At 58.9% G+C, this 20,902-nt stretch overlaps 3 protein-coding genes across 6 annotated transcripts; 1 reads left to right on the plus strand and 2 right to left on the minus strand.

Moving 5' to 3' along the window:
- Positions 1–120: 120 nt before the first annotated feature.
- On the minus strand, positions 121–3,238 carry TOE1 (target of EGR1, exonuclease). Of its 2 annotated transcripts, XM_074221575.1 has the most exons (8): positions 3,021–3,238; positions 2,466–2,590; positions 2,339–2,379; positions 2,152–2,245; positions 1,787–1,945; positions 1,449–1,708; positions 1,178–1,352; positions 121–1,100 (listed from the first exon to the last, which is right to left on the minus strand). In XM_074221575.1, exons 1-8 carry the CDS (start codon positions 3,106–3,108, stop codon positions 441–443), a joined length of 1,602 nt encoding a protein of 533 aa, XP_074077676.1. In that variant the 5' UTR covers positions 3,109–3,238; the 3' UTR covers positions 121–440. The 2 variants fall into 2 exon arrangements, with proteins under 2 accessions (XP_074077676.1, XP_074077675.1); XM_074221574.1 differs by lacking the exon at positions 3,021–3,238 and having other exon boundaries at positions 2,466–2,895.
- Positions 3,205–10,940, plus strand: MUTYH (mutY DNA glycosylase). Of its 3 annotated transcripts, none has more exons than XM_074221573.1 (16): positions 3,205–3,343; positions 3,900–4,100; positions 4,350–4,462; positions 4,575–4,614; positions 4,705–4,778; positions 5,008–5,049; positions 5,145–5,216; positions 5,687–5,800; positions 5,939–6,036; positions 6,191–6,335; positions 6,424–6,505; positions 6,702–6,893; positions 7,075–7,214; positions 7,287–7,436; positions 7,517–7,558; positions 8,740–10,940. In XM_074221573.1, exons 2-16 carry the CDS (start codon positions 4,034–4,036, stop codon positions 8,956–8,958), a joined length of 1,590 nt encoding a protein of 529 aa, XP_074077674.1. In that variant the 5' UTR covers positions 3,205–3,343; positions 3,900–4,033; the 3' UTR covers positions 8,959–10,940. The 3 variants fall into 3 exon arrangements, with proteins under 3 accessions (XP_074077674.1, XP_074077672.1, XP_074077673.1); XM_074221571.1 differs by lacking the exon at positions 3,205–3,343 and adding an exon at positions 3,354–3,647; XM_074221572.1 differs by lacking the exons at positions 3,205–3,343; positions 8,740–10,940 and adding exons at positions 3,354–3,647; positions 7,842–8,079.
- A 2,252-nt stretch (positions 10,941–13,192) lies between these two features.
- On the minus strand, positions 13,193–14,451 carry HPDL (4-hydroxyphenylpyruvate dioxygenase like). The gene is given in 2 exon segments (XM_074220335.1): positions 13,193–13,708; positions 13,711–14,451. Coding segments are annotated over 2 exon segments (1,188 nt in total). The 3' UTR covers positions 13,193–13,261.
- Positions 14,452–20,902: the final 6,451 nt, after the last annotated feature.

Here is a 20,902-nt window from a genome sequence, read left to right on the forward strand (position 1 = left end):
AAACCACATTTCTAATGTGTACATTTAGGGATGGGTCAAGCAAATAAATTGTGTTTTTTTTGGGAGGGGGGCTGTTCTGGTGGAGCCACAAGCAGAACCAAAGATGAAGCCGGTCAAATTGTTTCATAATTTCTTTTTTTTTTTTTGTAAAACTTTACCATGTTGCTTTTGGATTTACAAATTAAAGGAGTTGCAGGTAGCTGGTCAGACTTGGCTTTCTTGGGCCCTTGGGAAGGGGGGTGCTGTCCACAGGAGTCCTGCTTTTCCTCACTCTGGTTGACCAGGGTGGGCCCCAAGGCTGGGCCCACAAACTTCTGTCATCCTAGGCTTTAACTGTCCCAAGCCAGGCCTTGGGCATGGCCCTCTTCCAGGTGTGGGGTGGTACAAGGGACCCGGCACTACCTCCTGGGCACCTGGCAGCTCGGGCAGGCAAGATGGGCTTAGCTGCTGCCCCAGGCTAGCTTCATCTTCTCGGTGTGGGCTTTGGAGGTCTTGGAGAAGTGACTCTTGGCTATGGGCAGGGGCAGAGACTTGCCACTCAGATACACCTTATTGTGGCATTCTAACAACCAAGGCTCCAGGTCATAGGACCGCGGACCCCCTTTCAGCCCCATGTAGGCCATGACATAGCCCGTCATGAAAGCATCAAAGCCAGCACGGTGCAGCCCACCCCCCATCCCGGCCCCCTGAGGCCCCATACTCGGCTCAGCTCCTCGCCTTGGCTCCATGTCCTTGTCTGGCTCCCGGTCTGACTCCAGCTCCTGGTTTGGTTCTGGCTCTGGCTCCGGCTCCAGCTCCAGGTCCAGCTCTGGCTCCTCGCTGGAGCTCGGGTCTGGGCCAGACAAAGACACATCTTCAGGCTCGCTCTGAGTGGGGTTGGACCCGTTAACCGCTTCAGATAATTCTTTGCAGGTTTGTTTTTCTGGGGTCGGCCCATCCTCGGTCACAGTAGCAGACTGGCTCGGCTGTCCCTTCCACCGCTTTTTCCGCCGGCTCCCCCGCCGCTTCCTCCTGTCCTCCATGGCCTCGTCTGTGCTGATGATGAGGTCGATGTCGTGAGACCGAGAGCACTGCAGCCCCAGAGGACACCAGCCGTAGGCCTGGAAGAGAAGAGAGAAGACAGCGAGGAAGGAGATGCTCAGTCCCCCCGAGACCCTGCCCCCGGGGAGACACTCACGGAGAAAGTGTCACAGATGTTGGAGGCGGAGCTGCGGGAGCTGGGCTGCTGGCGGGATTCGGCCAAGGGGCAGCTGCGGTAGTCGATGTGGGGGTCCATGCTGGAGGGGTAGCTGCAGAACTCCAGGAGCATGTGGGGGGCGCCGGCGGCCCGCTGCTTCTCATTCTCCCGCTCACTGTAGGCGGCAGAGGGGCTCGTGTATGGGCCGCCGCCCCCTCCCCAGCCCGCCGCCCCCTCCCCGGCTCTGGCTTCCCAGGCTGGGCTCCCTCACCACTTGCGGTAGGCATACTCCAGGTAGGAGGCCACGAAGCGGGCGTGGAACTCGGCCGCGTACTTGGTGTCATAGATCCCGGCCGGGAACATCTCGGACAAGTCGGCGGTGAAGGTGACCAGCTTGTCGGGCAGGTGGGCGTAGAAGCTCTGATAGAGGAAGGCCAGGTCGATGAGCCCGTTGTGGAGCACCAGCGGCCGGCGGGCACGGATCAGCTCCAGGAACAGCAGCCGGATGCCCTGGCTGCTGCCGTCGTCGCCCTGGGGAGGAGAGACGCGAGACCCTTGCCACCTTGCCCTCCCCAGCGCCCCCGGCCCCGGCCCCGGCCCGGCACGCACCCGGTCGTCGCCCTTGTGGTAGGGGATGCCCCGCGTGTACTGGCGGTTGAAGTCGAAGCCGTGCTGCACCAGGAACTGCACCGACTGCGGCTCGATCACGTACTCTTGCGTGCACAGCAGCGTCAGGTTGAACACTTGGACCAGGTAACTGTGCTGGGCCTGGGGGGCCGGGGCCGAGCCTCAGCAAGGCCGCCCCAATGCCGCCTGGCCCAGCCGGCCCAGCCGGCCCAGCCCGGCCCGGCCCAGCCGGCCCGGCCCGCCCAGCCCGGCCAGCCCAGCCCAGCCCGGCCCGGCCCAGCCCAGCCCGGCCAGCCCGGCCAGCCCGGCCCAGCCCAGCCCAGCCCAGCCCGCCCGGCCCAGGGTACCTCTTTCTGGCGGCGGAAGCAGGCCAGGCCCAGGGAGAGCACCGAGCGCGTTCGGGCCGCGCGGGCCACGGCTTTATAGCGTTCTTCTATGCAGCTGCGGGCGGAGAAGAGGCCCTGGAGCTGGGTCCCGGGGCCCGGCCCGGCCCCCCGCGCCCCCCGCCGGGGCAGGGCCCAGGCCCCGACTCACTGGTTCAGCAGGCTCCTCCGCTCCCCCAGGCCGCTCAGCTCCTGCAGAAGCAGAGGGAAGGCGGCTGCCTCAGCAGGCCCGGCCCGGCCGGCCCGGCCCCGGCCCCCGGCCCGGCCCCGGCACGCACCGTGTCCACAGCCACAAAGCTGGCCGTCTTGATGGCCAGGAGCATGGAGGGCCACAGGTCCTTGAAGTTGTCCGCCTGCACGTCCACCACCGGCACCCGCACAGGAACCGCGTCCGGGCCGCCCTCTGGGGGGAGGGAGGGCGGAGGAGCGCGGCTGCGGCCGGCCCCCCCATGCCCGGCCGCCCTGCCTCTCCCCAGCTCCCGGCCAGATCCGCCTCCCCCGAACCCGGCCCCGGGCCCCCGCCAGCGGCAGGGCCGGGCGGCTCCGGGGCGCCGAGCCAGTGCACTGAAGGGCTCCTTCTCCGGCCCCGGGACCCCAGCCCCCGGCATGCTCTGCGGGGGCGGGACGGAGCCGCCGTGCGTGCCGGGACTCGTAGTCACCGCGGCTCCCGGCGCCGCCACAGCCGGAAGAGAGCGGTGCACACTGGGACTTGTAGTCAGCACCAGCCCCGCCCCCCCGGCCCCCTACGCGGCCCCGCCGGCATCTGCGCGCCCGGAGCCGTCGCGCTCCCTCTGCCCCTGCCCTCCCCTCCCCCTCTCCCCTCCCGCCCTCACCCGTCTGGCCGCTTCGCCCAAGCCCCGACTCTCCGCCGGTGGACTCCGAGGCCTCGGTCTCCGGCTCCGTCTCCGCGGCGGCCGCCATGACGCCTCAACAGCCGAGGGAGGAGCCTCCGCTTCCGCGTGCAGCGGCGGGCGGGCTCCGAGCGGGGCCGCAGGCGCCCGGCGGGCAGGCTGGGACCTCGAGGCCCCGCGGCGGGCCTGCCTGCGCCCGAAGCCCATTGGCTGCCGCGCCGAGGCCCCGCCCCCGGCTCGCGGCCGGGCCGTCATTGGCCGGAGCTCCGCCGCCTGGAGGCTTCCCGCGGGAGCCGGCGCCAACGGTAAGGGAGCCCCTCGGTCCCCGGATGCACGCCCCCCCGGGCCCCCCCAGCGCCGCGCCCGCGCGCCCCTGCCCGGGGACCCGGAGGACGCGCCTGCCGCCGGGGCTGGGCCGGCCTAGAAGCTTCGGGAGCGGGGTGGCTTCGGGGATGACCCCCCAGCCCCGACGGAGGGGTCCTGGGAGGGGTGTGGTTGGGGTGGGGGGCGCGTTGCTCCGGGGGCCACGAGAATGGGCGCCGCAAGCCGGGGAGCCCCGGGGCCGGGGGCCGGAGATGGGAGCAGGCCGGCCTGGCCCCGGCCCCGCAGGTGCGCTTACGGCTACGGGGGGGGGGCTTTACAGACGGGGAGACCGAGGCTGAGAAGGAAGGGGGGCCCAGCTCTGCGGGTCCTGCGCCCAGAGCCGGGCCCCGGGACCCCGAGCCGGGACCGGCCTCCACGGGCCCCCACGGGCCCCCGCGGGCCCGTTCTTCAGCCCTGTTCGCTGCCCGCCCTTCCCTTCTTGGGCCGGGCCCGGGGCTGGCACCAGGGCCACCTCCTGATCGCCCCCGCCCCTCCCAGCCCCGCTAGGCAGAGCTGCAGCCGGGCCCTCCCTGAGAGGGAGATCGGGCCGAGGCCGGGCAGCGGTCAGAAGTGACCACCCCCGGGGCCTGAGCGGCAGGGCCCAAGGACTGACCTCCGGCTTGCGGGGGGCCATGACGAAGCCTCGGAAGAAAAGGGGAGACAGCCGGCGGCGTGGGGCGCAGCCCGGCCCAGACACAGGTGAGGGGAGGGTGTCCGACCTGGGGGGCGGGTCAGCACACCCTCAACCCCCTGCCACCCTGTGACTGTCCTTCAGTCTCCTGAGCTCTGAGCCACAAGTTGTGACAAAAGGTGCCCAGAAGGACTTTGGGGGGGGGCGGACTCTGGGGTGTTCTTACAGAAGGGGAAACTGAGGCAGAGGTGACCCCCAGTTCCCATGCTGGTTGCCCTGGCGGGTCCCCTGAGGCATCTCCTAACCATCCCCCACAGGCCCAGGGATCCCATATCATCTGTTTGGCGAGGCTGACGAGATCACCAGGTTCCGGGCCAGTCTCCTCAGCTGGTACGATCGGGCCAAGCGGGACCTACCCTGGAGGAGGAGGGTATGTGGTATGTGTGGGCAGCATGACAGAAGGGAAAGTGCAAGAGACGGAGACAGAGGCAGGAGGTGGGGGCAGCCTCCGGCTTGAGCTTCTGCTCCGCGACTGTCCACAGGTGGCAGGAGAGCTGGACCCAGACAGGAGAGCATACTCCGGTGAGGAACTGGGTAGGGCCTGGTGGGGCGGGAGGTGGTCATGCTTCCCCTGCTTTAATTCTGCCCCCTCACTCCCACCCCTGCCTGCAGTTTGGGTGTCTGAGATCATGCTCCAGCAGACCCAGGTGGCCACCGTCCTTGGCTACTACAACAGATGGATGCAGGTGATGTCCACGGCCCAAGGCCCCCCCACCCTTCCCCCACCACGCAACCAAGACAACCGGACCCTGAGTGTCCGTCCCTGGCATCCCCAACACCAGGATGGAGGGAGGTGCCAGGCTCATGTTACCCCAAAGAGAAACCCTCTCCCCATGCCTCAGCATATCCCTCCCTAGTGAAGGCACAGGGAGGTGCTGCCTCCCTAGCTGATCTCTTGTGTCCCCTGGGCTGTAGAAATGGCCAGCGCTGCAGGACTTGGCTGGGGCATCCTTGGAGGTAAGAACAGTTTGGGGCGGGGCTGGGGTGGCCTGGCTTCCTGGGGTCTTGCTGGTCTCTGACAAGTGCGTTTTCATCTTGCCCACTGACACCAGGAGGTGAACGAGCTGTGGGCCGGCCTGGGTTACTATTCAAGGGGCCGGCGGCTGCAGGAAGGGGCTCGCAAGGTGAGGGCCCTGGGTCACCAGGGCAGCTCCTGGAGGGCCAAGTGAGGCACAGCTGGTGGGGGGAGCAGAACCCAGATCCCATGGGCTAGAAGAGGTTTGGGGAGAGACCTCTGGGGGGGGCCTGACCCGGTCAGACTGTGAATCCTTTCCTGGGCCAGATTCTAGCCCTACCAAGCCTGGCAACAAGATGGCACTGTGGCTACAGCCCTGTGGTTACAAAGACCTCAGCTAGTTGTGTGATCCGGGCAGGTCACTCGTTCTCTGCCTCAGTTTCCTCATCTGTAAACAAAGCTTGTAGTGGTCCCTCCCTCACAGGGTTGTGGGGATTCCCTGTGACCACGTTTATATAGCACATAGTAGGGGCTTCCTCGATAACATTTCCTCCAGCCTCAGGGAGCTTCTCTTTCCCTCTGGGTAAAGGCACATGACAACAGCTACTTTCTGTCCCTTCTTCTTCTTGCCCCCCCCAGGTGGTGGAGGAGTTGGGGGGCCACATACCTCGCACAGCCGACATGCTCCAGAAGCTGCTGCCTGGGGTGGGCAGGTACACCGCTGGGGCCATTGCCTCCATCGCCTTCGGCCAGGTCGGTGAGCATCATCCCTCCAGATTCTCTGGCCTCTCACGAGTCCATTCCACAGGGCATGGGGCGAGGCCCCTCAAAAGGCCTCGAGTTCCACTGCAGGGAGGAACGAGCCTTTTGATCTGGTTGTTTCTGGGCCAGGTGACCGGTGTGGTGGACGGGAACGTGACCCGTGTCCTTTGCCGTGTCCGAGCCATCGGGGCAGACCCGGGAAGCCCCCTTGTCACCCAGCACCTCTGGTAGGCTGGGTGAGGTAGCTGAGCCTGTGTTTGGGTTGGGGTAGATCTTGGGCAAATGGAAGGGAGGCTAGCAGCCAGTGACCCAGGGGTGGGAGGTGTCCCTTATTGGGCAAAGTGGGCTCCCGGAGCACTCACCCATGGAACCATCTGGCAGGAGCCTGGCCCAGCAGCTGGTGGACCCAGCCCGGCCCGGGGACTTCAACCAGGCTGCCATGGAGCTGGGTGCTATGGTCTGCACCCCCCGAGGTCCGCTGTGCCCTGAGTGCCCTGTACGGGACTTCTGTCAGGCCCAGAAGAGGGTAAGCACCCTGGGCTGGGGAGGCCTGGAGGGAGCAGAGGGCAGGGACCCTACAGAACCCCCACCAGGTCTCCACTCCCTGACCACAGGTGGAGAGGGTGCGGGCAGGGGCGTCACGGAAGCTGTTGGGCAGTCCAGAGCAAGAGAAGACTCTCGACGTGGAGGAGTGTGGTGAGTGGCCCCTGCCTGGGTGCCTGGCCCAGCTTAGGGCAACCTGGGGAGCGTCCAGGCATTCCCAGGGTCTCTCCTCCCATTTTACCCAGCGTGTCCCAAGGACAGCCTCGGGAGGGAGGGAACAAGGTCTGGGCCAGGCTGGGAGCCATCCCCCTGCTCCCAAACCTCGGCTCCATCCTGTCCCCGTTCCCAGCCCCCAGCAAGGCCGGCTTGTGTCTGCTGTGCCTGCCCCCTTCGGAGCCTTGGCATCAAGACCTTGGGGTGGCCAACTTTCCCCGTCAGCCAGCCCGGAAAGCCCCCAGAGAGCAGCAGGCAGCCGTCTGTGTCCTTGAGCAGCCAGGCCCCGAGGCCAGCCGCTTCCTGCTGGTGCAGAGACCAAATTCAGGTATGGAAAGTGGACATGGGCTCAGGTCTGGCCTCCTGAGGCCTCCAGCTTGGTGACCTTCACTGAGCCCCTCTTGGGCTTCAGTTGCTCTCTAGGGACTGGCCCAGATGAGCTTTGGAAAAACTCTGCATTGGGGTGGGGGCGACCAGGAAGGACTGACGACCGCTCGCTCTCCTTGCAGGCCTGCTGGCTGGCCTCTGGGAGTTCCCCTCCGTGCCAGCTGAGGGCTCCGAGCCCATCTGGCGCCGGACGCTTGTGAAGGCGCTGCGGACCTGGGTGGGCAGCCCCCCACCCCTGAGGAGCCTGCGGCGTCTTGGCGAGGTGAGCAGAGAAGCGGGTTGGGGCTCTGTGAGCCGGTCCCCAGCAGCTCCTGCTCACTCCCACTTTCCTCAGGTGGTCCACGTCTTCTCCCACATCCGGCAGACCTATGTGGTTTACAGCCTGACCCTGCAAGAACAGCCCCAGGGCCTGCCCCCATCAGGTGCCCGCTGGGTGACCCGAGCTGAGTTTCAGGCAGCCGCTGTGCCTACAGCCATGAAGAAGGTAGCTTAGGGGGAGGACAGGTCGGGGAGCTGGGGGGCTGAGGCGGCTCACCCATCCACCTCCCCCATTTGCCTGGGCAGGTCCTCCGGCTGTTTGAGGCTCAGCACTCAGGGCAAGGGAAGGTGAGTGCTTGGGCCCATACCCACATAGAGAACTCGAGAGCCCAGATTGGGCAGGAGACTTGGGCAGGGTGACCTAGCTGGGGGGTGTTGAGTCTGACCCCTTCTCAGTGCCCCTGAGTCCAGGCCTCACCACAGACCTGGGAAGGAGCCTGGGGGATTACTGAAGGAGGAAGAAACCAAGGGTTGGGGAGATCCAGACCGTAGCCCAGAGTTCCTTCATAAATCGTGCCAGCTACTCTTTGGCTTCAGGGTTCCAGACTTCCAGGTACCCCTGTCTTCTTAGCTTCCCCTACAGGTCTCCAATAGCTCCCAAGATCCTGCAGCTTCAGGCTCTGGACCTGGACCTGGTCGCCAATGCCGCCAGCTGACCCTCAGTGCCTTTTTCAAGCCAACTTCTGCCCCCTGATTGGCCCCAGGACCCTGAGGATGGGCCAGCTGCTCCTCCCCCCTCCCCCCCTTTAACCTGGCTGCAGGTCAGCAGTGAGACTCCTGTTTTGTAAATAAAAGGGTTTTTTTTTTAAGACTGTCTCTAGCTTTCCTGCTCATCCACCCTCTTCCTGAAAGAAGTTACCAGGGCAGTGGGGGGTCAGAGGTCTGGCCATGCAGCCTCCAGAGCTCCCTGGATGCCGGGCAGGGTCAGCTAGGCGGCTCCAGCCCCACCAGGTGCCTGGGTTCTCAGTGGCTTTGCTTAGGAGTGAGGAAATAAAGTCATAGCGTCCTGGATCCCAAGGCCCCTGACCTCGCACCTCCTTGCCACCTCTGCGCCCACTCTGCAAATACACCTGGCTCCCAGGCCTCCTGAAGGTATCTCTTTCTTTGAGAGTCAGGGAGCTGTGGGATGGATGCCTTAGGAGGAGGAGGTAGGAGCCCTCTGGCCTAGGAGGTCTCTGAGCAGAAGCTGGATGACCGGAATTCGGGGATTGGGCCTTCTCTGATGTGCCCACGAGGGTGAAACCATAGGGTCTGGTCACCCTGAGAACTCAGATGACAGCCCCACAGACGGTGCCCACAGGGCAGGTCACAGGGGCCCCACAGCAGCCCCCTCTGTCAGGCCTGTTCCTAGGGTTAGTACCAGCCAGGGCTCAGACAACTGCCCTTGCTCTGGGGCGCAGATCTCCAAGAAGTGAATTGGGGTGGAAATTTGACCCAAACAGAAAACCTGATCCTGCTCTTTTTAACAGGAGCTCACGTTCCAAGAAGCCTGCCAGCTTGGATGGCAGGTGCTTCCTGGTGATCCTCAGCAGATCCTCACAAGGACCCTGGGAGGCATGGAAACCGATGTGAAGGGGCTTGCCCAGGGCCACACAACAGCACACATCCGAGGCCGGATTGGAACTCGGGTCCTCCTGACTCCCACCCTGGCACTCTATCCACCCAGATCATTCCTTCTTCAGATCTGATGAGCTTGATTTTTAAGCCTCCAGCTGCCATCAGTTTGCTGGTTGACAAAGTCAGTTTTAAAAGGAGAGGACGGGGGGATGGAATTGATGCGAGATATCTATGAGTTCGCTCCTGGGGTGAGAGTGGGGGGGTAGAGCAGGTGCCAGGGGCCCGTCTCTCCAGACAGTGCCGCTGTTCCTGCTGGCAGTCCCTGTTAGCCAGGGTAGCCCAGCCTCCTGCCAGTTTGGGATCCAGGGAATCCACTCTACTGAGGGCCAGACCTGGGGGTGGCATAGTGCATGCCAGGAATCTGCCCAACTTGAGCTCTGCCCCATGTTCTCACCAACCCTCAAAGCTGGCCACTCTCATCCTCTCCTGCTTTGCCAACCCTCATATTCTGGCTCCAGCATCAAGGCTGTGTGGCTCCTAAGCCTGCATCTCGGGTCCTGGAAACTGTTTAAATCACTTATGTGGAACTCTCCCTTATGGCAAAGCAAGGGAGCGCCAGTCTGATACAGAAACTTCAAACAACAACGCCTGCTAGTAGTACTGCGCCCCACTCGCCCCCCACTTCTGTTGGGAGAAGCAGAGTCTAGTCCCCCATGTCTTCTCTGGGACTGCAGAGCTCCACTTCAGGGACGTCCTAGAGGCCACGAGGTGGCGCCATACTGCCAAGGATGCTGGGCCTCTACTCTCAGTACTCAATCCGAATAGGCGCCACTAGGGGGTGCAGTGGGTAAAGCACCAGCCCTGGAGCCAGGACCGGGGTTCAAATCCAGCCTCAGATACTTAAACTTGATAATCCTACTGGTTCACAAAAGAAACCAAAACATGACCCCAGACACTTCCTAAAAGGGTAGGGGATGGGGGAGAGAAAGATGGATGACCCCAGACACTTTAAGAGTCAAATGACAAAGATAAGCCCTGCCTTTGCCTCGTACCAGGGTTCCTGTGCCCATCGAATCCCAGGCCTCATCTTGTCTTCACTGCACAGTCCCAGGACAAGAGCTGGGCCTATGGAGAGAAATCCTCCAACCCATCCATTTGGGCACTTCTCTGCTGGGATGCCCCCCCCAAACAAGATCCTCCTTCATCTAGGGGCAGGCTGGGAAAAGTACTTTGCCAACCTTTCAGTTCTAGAAAAATGGGAGCTCTTGTCCCAGCTGGCCTGGCTCTTGATTAGATTTCAAGTCTTATCTGCAGATATGTGAAGTAGCATATCCTTTGTTGGGGACACAGAGCCTGGGGTCAGGAAGATTGGGCCCTGGGCTCACACCAGACCCTTGGACACGTGCTAGCTAGGTGACCCTGGGCTCCTCACTTAGCCCTCAGCTTCCTGAGCTGGAGAAGGAAATGACAAACCATTCCAAGATCTGCCAAGAACACCCCAAATGGGGTCCCAAATTGGACTCGGGCTTAATAAAAAGAATATGCATCCATTCTTACACTAGGGAATTAGTTTAGAGAATTGTTATTAAATTATTATAAATCAAATTCACTAAATAGTATGATGAATTATTATATAGAACATTATTCTCAGCAACCTCTTAACATCCATAGACTATTTTGGGGGGGAGGGGCAAGGCAATAGGATTAGGGACTTGCCCAAGGTCACACAGCTAGGTAATAAGTGTCTGAGGTCAAATTTGAACTCGGGTCCAACTGCCTCCAGGGCTGGTGCTTTATCCACTGTGCCACCTAGCTGCCCAATCCATAAACTTGCCAGATTCAGTGAGTACCCTTTTTTTAAGCTACCCCAAAGAGTGCTTTCATGACAGTTTTGGCACACATGACTCCAACTTCTTGAGGTTGGCATCTGAGATTACACTACTAGATTAATAAATACAAATTAATTGCTTTCCCTAATTCCCAGGTGACCTCCAAAATGATATGGTCCATTTCAGGACTCCACCAAGAGCAATGAATCGGGGTCTGGCTTTCCACAACCCTTCCAACATGGACTGTTCCTAGTTTTTGACACCTGAGACAATTTGCACAGAAACGAAACCTCAGATTTTTCTCTTACCATTAGTTATTTGTGGCATGTTTTCCATGGGGTCTCCCAATGTTTTTTTCTTTTTATGTTTTTTTACCAAAAAAAGTTAAATTTTTCTAAAGTTTTGAGTTTTGGGGCAGCTAGGTAGCGAAGTGCAGTGGACAAAGTACTGACCCTGGAGTCAGGAGGACCTGAGTTCAAATCCAGCCTCAAATACTTAATACTTAGATGTGTGACCTTGGATAAGTCACTTAACCCCATTGCCCAACCCCCCCCAATAAGACAAAAAAATTTTGAGTTCCAAATAGAATCGTTTACAATTCTTTCATGAATTTTTCATCTCTTTTAACCACTATTAGTGTTATATCATGGGAGAGGGGGGAGAATCACTTTTATCAGTGATCAGATGCAAATATTTTCCCATTACACTGTTGTTCTAGTTCTTAATACTATTTATGTAAAAACATTTTAGTTTTATAAGGTCAAACTATGCCAGGAACCTCCACCCTGTTGGGTTTTTGGTCTCCCCAAGTATGTTTGTCCTGCATTTTTGAAGAACCCGATATCAGGAAGGTGATGCCATGACAAGTATGTGAATTGGATTTGAGTGAGGGGGAGCTATGTTTAGTCACTAGTCTTTCCTTATTCTCCAGTCATCTGGGTCCAGTGACCAGATATGCATCCGCATTAAGTGACTTACCCAAGGTCACACAGCTAGTAAGTGGCAAGTGTCTGAGGTTGGATTTGAACTCCTGTCCTCCTGAATCTGAGACCACAGCTCTAGCTAGCCTATTTCCCCAACTATAGGTAAATGACCTTGGGCAGATGACCACCATAGTAAAGGAACTACAAGTCTGGCTAGGAGCTTTCCCTGGAATCAAGTAAGACAGAAATGACAGAAAAGCAAAACTGGGGCTCGCTGGGGTTGGTCTTCTCCTTGCTCTCCCCCATGATCAGTCACCAAGGACATGATTCCGGTTGGGATTGACATTGAGCTTCCTGGGTCCCAAGTCCATCTCTTTCCCCAGATGGGTCATGCTGCTGCTTGTCTGGGGTGGCACACCTGTTCAGGTTTCAGCATCTCAGATCTGCTTTTGCCACCCATTGGATCCCCTCCCCATCAAAGCCTCCAAGTTTGCCTAAGTCAGCCAGGAGTAGCCCGGCTTGGGTTCCTCCTCGGTTCTGTGCCAGGACACAAAGCAGCTAATTTATCTCCATGCCAAACCCAGTCAAGGTTCACACAAGTTCAGCTGGCTAAATAGGGCCAGAAAACAGCCCCAGATGACCTGGTCCCACCCAGGCTAGGGAGGGTGCAGCTTCTGTAGGGCAAGTTGTTCACCCCCACCCCATTCACCTTCACCCATATCCGGCAGACACCCTCCCAACCCCCAACTCTCTGGGGTGGGGAGAATTAAAGTCAATGAGGTAGCTTGCTTTTGAGGTCTTTATTAGTCCAAGACAAAGTTGGGGCTGAGGTGAGGATCCCCTTCCCTCCCCAAGAACGTGTTCTCCAGTCAGATTGAGCCCCACCCCCACAGCTTAGTGGCTGGCTTTCCCGCAATGCCTGGCTCCCAGCAGCTCCCTAGCCATCAGCATTTGTGCCAATCTTGCTCCACGTGGCCTCAATGAAGGCCCTTGCATACACTCAGGCCAGGCACCTGCCAAGGGCTGTGGGTCTAAGGGGGGAGGGGTGTCACAGGACTTAAGGGGAAGGTCCTTTTTGATCCCAGAGAAGAAAACTGGGACCCAGAGGTGGTAAGGAAGGGCCAGACAGGCAGAGCCGGGTCCTAGTAGAAATCGGGCTGGTGTCACAGTCAGATTCCTTAAGATGCCAGGAAGGCATCTGCCGGTGTCCTGGGGGAGGGGGAGGGTAGCAGGAAGGCGGGGCTGAGTCAGGGCCTGGACTTTCAGGCCCCCAGACCCTCAGGGGCTGGGCTTCACCAAGAGGGCTGTTGTGGGGCCGGGCTGGGTGGGCCAGGCCTGGAGTGTGAGCCGGTGCCGGTGCCGCTGGGGCTGGGGAGGCTTCTGCGCTGGCGGCGAGGTCCGGTCCGGGTCTGGGAGGTCCGGGTCTGGGAGGTCCGGGTCTGGGAGGTCCGGGTCCGGGAGGTCCGGGTCTCGGAGGTCCGGGTCCGGGAGGTCCGGGTCCGGGAGGCCCGGGTCTCGGAGGTCCGGGTCCGGAAGGTCCGGGTCTCGGAGGTCCGGGTCCGGGAGGTCCGGGTCCGGGAGGCCCGGGTCTCGGAGGTCCGGGTCCGGGAGGTCCGGGTCCGGGAGGCCCGGGTCTCGGAGGTCCGGGTCTCGGAGGTCCGGGTCTCGGAGGTCCAGGCGGGCTAGGCAGGCGGCTCCGCGCCCCCGGGGCCGGCGGCGGCCGCGTGCTCCTCCAGGGCCTCCCACAGGGCTCGGACGTTGCCTTGGCCGAAGCCCGTGGCCCCCTGCCTCTGGATCAGCTCCAGGAAGAAGGTGTCCTCGGAGAAGAGGGGCCGCGCGAAGGCCTGCAGCAGGTAGGCGGCCCGGCCCCGCCGCGCCTCCCCGTCCAGGAGGATGCCCAGCTCGGCCAGCCTGCCCGGCTCCTGCCCCGCCGCCAGCATCTGCGCCGCCCGGCCGGGCCGCCGGTAGTAGGCGGCGGGGGGCGCCACCAGGCCCCCGGGGGCCCGGGCCACGCGGCGGGCGGCGGCCAGGATGTCGGGCGCGTAGAGCGCCGCGTGCTGCAGCCCGGGGCCGTGGCGGGCCAGGAAGCGCTCGATCTGGTCCGGGGCGGGGCGTCCGGGGCGTCCGGGGCGCCGCGCGGGCCGGACAGCGACTCGCTGAGCACCAGCATGGGGGCCGCACTGCCCGCGGGCGGCCGCAGGGCGCACAGGCGCAGCCCCCCGGCCCGGCCCGCGCGGACGTCCAGGCCCGGCCCCGAGGGGCCCAGGCGCAGGGGCCTGAAGCCCAGGCAGCGCTGGTACCAGCGCAGCCAGGCGGCCGCGCGGCCCCGGGGGCAGGCCAGGGCCAGGTGGTCCACGTGGCTGAACCAGTCCCCGGGCCCGGCGGCGTCCCGGGGGTCCCCGGCGGGGGCCCCGGGGCCGCACGCCCGGAAGCCCGGCAGGAAGGGCCCGCGGTAGGCGCCCCGCTCCAGCAGCGTGTGGCTCAGGTCGCCCACGGGCGAGCGCACCACGGCGTAGCGCACCGCGCCCCCCGCGTCGGCCACGGCGCGGGGCTCCACGGCCACGGCGCAGCCCAGCGCCCGCAGCGCCCGGACGGCGGCCCGCACGTCGGCCACCTCGAAGCAGGCGTTGGAGGCGGTGGGCAGGCCGCGCGCGGGGGCCAGGTCGTAGAGGGGCCCCGGGCCCGCGCCGCCCGCGCCCTCGGTCACCACGAAGACGGCGCGGCCGCTGCGCAGGGCCAGCTGGTGCCAGCCGCCCGCCTCCCGCACGGCCGCCGGCCGGAAGCCGAAGCGGCGCTGCAGGGCCCGGGCCAGGGGCTGCCCGCTGCCCGCGTGCAGCGCGATGTGGCTCAGCCGGCCGGCCGGCGCCGCCATGGCCCGCAGCCTCTGCGCGCGGGAGGGAGGCCGGGAGGGCGGGCCGGGGGCGGCGCCGCCACGCCCCAGCGCGCCCGAGCACGCCCCGAGCACGCCCCAGCGCGCCCCGAGCACGCCCCGAGCGCGCCCCGAGCGCCCACGCCCCGAGCACGCCCCAGCGCGCCCGAGCACGCCCCAGCGCGCCCCAGCGCGCCCCGAGCACGCCCCAGCGCGCCCCGAGCACGGGGTGCCCCGAGCACGCCCCAGCGCGCCCCCTCCCCGAGCACGCCCCAGTGCGCCCGAGCACGCCCCGAGCGCGCCCCAGCGCGCCCCGAGCACGCCCCCTCCCTGGCGCGCCCGAGCACGCCCCGAGCACGCCCCGAGCGCGCCCCCCTCCCCGGGGTGCCCCGAGCACGCCCCAGCGCGCCCCGAGCACGCCCCAGCGCGCCCCGAGCACGCCCCGAGCACGCCCCGAGCACGCCCCAGCGCGCCCCCGCCCCGAGCACGCCCCAGCGCGCCCCCTCCCCGGGGCGCCCCAGCGCGCCCCCGCCCCGAGCACGCCCCAGCGCGCCCCCTCCCCGGGATGCCCCGAGCACGCCCCAGCGCGCCCCCTCCCCGGGGTGCCCCGAGCACGCCCCAGCGCGCCCCAGCGCGCCCCCTCCCCGGGGCGCCCGGGAGCCCCCCAGCCCAGCCCGGCCCCGTGGCCGGCCTGTTCCCCTGGGCCCCCTCGGCCCGCAGCGCCCCCCGCCCCCAGCCTCGGCCGCGGCCACGCCCGGCCGTCTGGGAGCTCCCGCAGAGCCTGGCCTCCCCGTCCCCCTGGGCAGACAGGACCCCGGGGGTCCGGCCGCCTGTCCCGGACGTCTCCAGCCCGGAGGATCCTGGGGCCCCCGGAGCCGACCCCGACCCCCACAGGCCAGGGGACAGGCACCTCTCACCTCCTGCCCCCATCCCGCTGCGCAGCCTGCCGCCTTCTGCTGAGCCCCCGGCTCCAGCCCCTAAATCTCACATCCCAGGCCCTCCGACCAAGGGCAGCTGGGCAAGATTGACTTATCCGGGGGCGGCTGGGTGGCACAGTGGATAGAGCAGCGGCCCTGGGGTCCGGAGGACCTGAGTTCAAATGCGGCCTCAGACACTTCCTAATGACCTAGCTGTGTGGCCTTGGGCAAGCCGCTTAACCCCATTTGCCTTGCAAAAACCTTAAAAGAAAAAAAAGATTTACTTATCCATTCACCTCTGTAAAAAGTGGGCTTTTATATTGAGCGGTGCAATAATGTGCAATAATCATTTCCACCGTTTCCAGAGATCCATTTTACAGACATTCTCTGGGTCCAGGAACCTAAAAACAAAGTGGCTAAGCACGATTTGCTTTGTTCAGGATGGGTCCTGCCCTGAGCTCCGCCTGCCTGTGTGCGGACGTAGCCAAGCGTACAATGAATCCAGTCATTCCCACAGGACACCTACTTCTCTCATAGCAAGTGAAGTAACTGTACTGTCCTGAATGGCAGACTCAGGCCCAAGTCTGATTGCTCCATCATCCTGCTTCTCACCTATGAGCATGTACAAAATATCTGGCTCACATTTCTTAAGAATGCCACCCAGGAGGGTGGAGCAAATGTGGACTGGAGGCTAATAGCCAGGACTGCCTGGGGAGTTAAGATACCCATTGAAGAAAGGCAGCTTCCAGACTGTCAGGGCTAGGAAAAGAGAGGGATCTCCAGGAAAGGAGAAAGAGTTCTTCCCGCCAGGATCGTCTCTGGGGTCCCAGGAGTTCATTGTCAAAAATCCCAAAAACTACTTAAAGCCTCTTTGGCCAAAAAGTCTAGACCTTCATTCCAAAACACCCCCCCCCCCCCAAGCAGGTTAAGTCCAAATATCCCAGATCCAAATGGAAGCTTACTTGCTCCAAAGATTCCCTACTGGCTTTATAGGATTAATTGGTAACTTTCCCAGTTATATGCTCTGGTCCCTAATATACACCAACCAACCTTGTGCTTGGACTATTGTAATAGGGACAAATTGATCCCTTTGTCTCTATCTCTCTCCTCCATTTAGCTGCCAAAATGATATATTTTTTAATTCAGGTCTGACCATATTACTCGCTTCTTGAGAATAAAGTCCAGTGGGATCTCTATTACCTTCAGTGTCTTTAGGTATGTGCCACTACACTTGGCCAGGGTCTAAATCTATCCTATGAACCCAGCCCCTTAAAAGGAGGAAAAAACAAACCTATTACAAACAAAACTGAGAAAGGGATGAAGGAACAGATATCAGCACTGACTATTATCATATCCTACATAGGTTTAGTCCTGAATTTTAACCCACATGCTCTGATGCTCCAGCCATCATTCTTTCCCCTCTCCCTCTCCCTCAGATGGGACAGAGAAGTAATAGAATTCTCTACCTGTCTGGCTACCTGCCCAATGAACCTCAGAGCTCAAAGCCTTGATGGTGAGCCTCACTCCCTGAGTGAGATGATGAACACAATAACACTGGGTTTTGTTTTACCTAAAAAGTTTACAAAAGACTTTCACAAAAGCACAGACTTTTAACCAGGCTAATCTAGAAAGCCCCTGCTGAAGAGTGACATTCCACAGACTTCCCTGCAAGCAGGAAAGGACCTGCCACCTCCCCAAGCAGCCAGGAAAGTTCTTCCAAAATCTGCCTCTTGGACAGATAGGAATTCAGGGAAGCCTGGAGTGATCTGCATAAACTGATGCTGAGCGAGATGAGCAGAACCAGAAAAGCACTATACACCCTAACAGCAACATGGGGGCGATGATCAACCTTGATGGGTTCACTCATTCCTTCAGTGCAACAATCAGGGATAATTATGGGCTCTCTGCAATGGAGAATACCATCTGTATCCAGAGAACTAGGGAGTTTGAACAAAGACCAAAGACTATTACCTTCAATTTAAAAAAAAATTATCTTGTTATGTAATTTTGCTATAATTTTTCTTTGAGATACAATTTCTCATCACATTCAGCTTAGATCAATGTATACCATGGAAACAATACAAAGACTAACAGACTACCTTCTGTTAGGGGTGGGGGGAGAGAAGCAAGAATGGGGGGGGAAATTGTAAAACTCAAAATAAATAAATAATCTCCAATATCTGCCTCTCTTCAACTCCTCATTAATTCTGGACTCCCCTTCCACCCCCACCCAAGGCCAAGCAGAACCAGTCAGATTCCTCTTTCCCAGGACAACTCTTGTCCTTTCTGAGTCTTCCATTAAATAACCAAGTTAAACAGGCCCAGTCCTGCACTTAGGCCCTTCTCCAGCCTGATTGCAGCTCCTCAACATCCTGATCAACCTCCTCTGAAGAAGGTCCAGCTCCTCATCTTCCTTCAGTGAGGAAAGCGAAGAACTGAACACAGTCCTCTTGGTATGGCCTTTCCAGGCCCCAAGGACCAGCTCCTTTCTTGGTCTGAGTGGTGTCCTCACAATTTGGTCCTGCGGCAAGGATAGGACTGTTTCTTGTTTTATAGTGAGGCACCTGCTCAGGCCACCTGCTTGTCCATGTACAGTGAACTGTTATCCAAAATCAAATCCCAACTCCAATGTCCCTTAGAGAGTGAATTCATACTTTCATGGGTCTTGGTCTTCACCTTCTGACCATAGATGATTCCTGAGCCTCACTTCTACCTGTTGTTCCTGTTTTCCTCAGGAAGTCTGGGTGAGCCCTGTTCATCTGGAAGGAAGGCCTCTGATCACCTGCAGGCCCTGATTCCCAGGGGAGGTTGCTTGGCTGCACAGGTCCAGTCTGGATCAATTAGATAAACAGCCTCCCAGGGGATTTTGACCAAGATAGGGGAAGGAGGCCTAGGCCACAGTCTCTTATCAACCCCACCCCCAACCTGGGAAGAAGACCAGAGGCCTTAAATCTTTGGGCTTGACCAGAGAATCAGATTCTCAGAGAGTTCTCATCTAGCTTGTATTTGAAGAAAAACCCCTTCCAGGTGAGCATGCAACCCTCTAATGAAAGGTCTCTGCTGTACAGGCAGCCCATTGCAGGATGGGTCAGCTCTCACGGTAAGGAAATTTGTCACTCTGCCTCTTGCAACTCACCCTATGCTATCTAAGTAACTGAAATCATCAGCAGCTACAAAAGGGACAAGTTATCACTGATTATGCTTCTATTCAATTCACATATGGGTAGGGAGATGCTGATAAATATTTAACAACCAGCTTCACCTACCAAAAAATGAATGTAAGAATTCTTTTAAATTTAACTTGCTTTTGAGAGGTAAAATCTTGTTAGTCATACAACTGCAATAGCAGAGGGAGCAATTTCTTTTTTAAAAAAGAATTCAACTTTGTTTTAAGTTCTGAATTTTCTCCCTCCCACCTCCCCACCACCCACTGTGAAAGCAAGAAAAGCAAAACCTATTACAAATAAGTATTGCCATTTAAAGTAAATTCCCCAGACCACTAGGTGGCGCAGAGGATAGAGCACCGGCCCTGGAGTCAGGAGTACCTGAGTTCAAATTTGACCTCAAGACACTTAATGATTACCTAGCTGTGTGGCCTTGGCAAGCCACTTAACCCTATTGCCTCACAGAAAAAAACCTAAAAAAGAAAAAAAAAAGAAAATAGAAGTGTATTTGGAAGAAGAGATAGCATAAGTTATAAAGCAGAAATTCAGAAGAAAGGTTTGTGTGTAAAAGATAATTATAAGGTTAACTTTAAGAGAACCTGTTGTTTTATGTGGCTTTAAGAGAATGTCAGCATGTTATGTTTCATGAAGGTTAAGAATTTAACGTTTACATTATATCTTAACTGCCAGATACCCTTTCCAATGATATTGAATAAATGTGAGGGGCTTTGGTAAATGATTAGGAAATTAAAAATTAGGTAACCCTAATTGGATGACATCAATAAGACTGAAGGGTGGTGTCAAACATGTGATCTGCTTTTGGAAATGTAAACTTTTTTACTGTAATGATGTCAAAGCTGGAATTAATGATTGTTAATGAGGGAAATTATCAAAGGTCATGACCCTCTGGGTTCCCTGAAATTTTAAATGATGTGTTGGACCTTGTTTTAGATCTGTTGGTCCAGGTATAAATGTAATAATGGAAAGATTATTTTATGAAATCTAGTTCTTCATGTGTTACTCTTATTACTGTTTTGTTAAACTTAGAGATCTCAGCCCCTTAATTCCCAAACCCCATCCCATCACCCCTGTCACCAGGTCCTTTCTGTTACCCCTTGGAAGATTCCTTCCTCGAATAAAAAAGGGTAGAAGCAGGTAGTAGGAGGATGGTGGAGAATTGGCAGAAAAATTCTTATCTCAAAAACAATAGAGAGAGTAGGAGAGACAGAACCCACAGAGGGACCCAGGGAGGCAGTTCTCCTACTCAAGGTAACCTGGAAAAGAGCAGAAAGACTCTGCTCCCCGGGATTGGAGGGGTGGCCCGCCAGAGGGAAAGAACTTCAGCCTCCTGGAGGCAGCCCCAGGGCGCTGGGAGTCTCAGCTCACAGCAGTGGGGGAGTCTCCTGAGCTACATCCCGAGGAGCACTGGGCACAAAGCGGGGGAACAGCGGGGGACCTCTGCCAGAGTGAGCATGTGGAGCCCAGCCCTCAGGGCATAGAGCCAGCAGCATGGTCTTTCCCCAGCCCTGATCCAGGAAACAGAAGCAGGCAGAGCCGGTAAGCAGCAGCCCCCAGGGCATGAGCAAGCTGAGCATAGGGAGGGGAGTGGAGAGAGAGACTTCCGAGCTCTGTCCTATGTCCCTGGAACAGGACTCTGGTGTTCTTAACACATTCAGATCCTGAACGCAGTCTAGGCCCCCCCATAGGACAGCAGGGCCCCCCCACCTTGGCCCCATGGCAGAGGGGGGTGCTTATGGTCATTCACAGACCAGGAGGGAGGACAGAGCCTCACACACTGAGACCCTTGTGGGAGTGTCCCAAAAGCTCAGGAAGCACCCCAAAACCAGGCTCAGGCTGGGAAAATGAGCAAGCGGAGAAATAAGAGGAACACCACTGAGAAATATTTTGTAAATGAGCCCAAGAAGGATCAAAATACTCAGTCTGAAGATGAGGAAGCACAAGCTCCTGCATCTAAAGACTCCAAGAAAAACAGAAATTGGACTCAGGCTATGACAGAGCTCAAAAAAGACTTTCAAAATCAAATGAGGGAGTTGGAAGAAAAACTGGGAAAAGAAATGAGAGAGATGCAGGAAAAACATGAAAATGAAGTCAGCAGCTTAGTCAAGGAAACCCAAAAAAATGCTGAAGAAAATAGCATGCTAAAAAACAGCTTAGGTCAAATGGATAAAACAGTTCAAAAAGTTATTGAGGAGAAGAATGCTTTAAAAAGCAAAATTGGCCAGATGGAAAAAGAGATAAGAAAACTCTCTGAGGAGAACAAATCCTTCAGACAAAGAACAGAATTCAGGGAGATTGATGAATTTACCAGAAATCAGGAATCAATACTTCAAAACCAAAAAAATGAAAAATTAG

The sequence above is a fragment of the Macrotis lagotis genome, chromosome 2 (assembly GCF_037893015.1).
Source record: "Macrotis lagotis isolate mMagLag1 chromosome 2, bilby.v1.9.chrom.fasta, whole genome shotgun sequence".
NCBI lineage: Eukaryota > Metazoa > Chordata > Mammalia > Peramelemorphia > Peramelidae > Macrotis > Macrotis lagotis.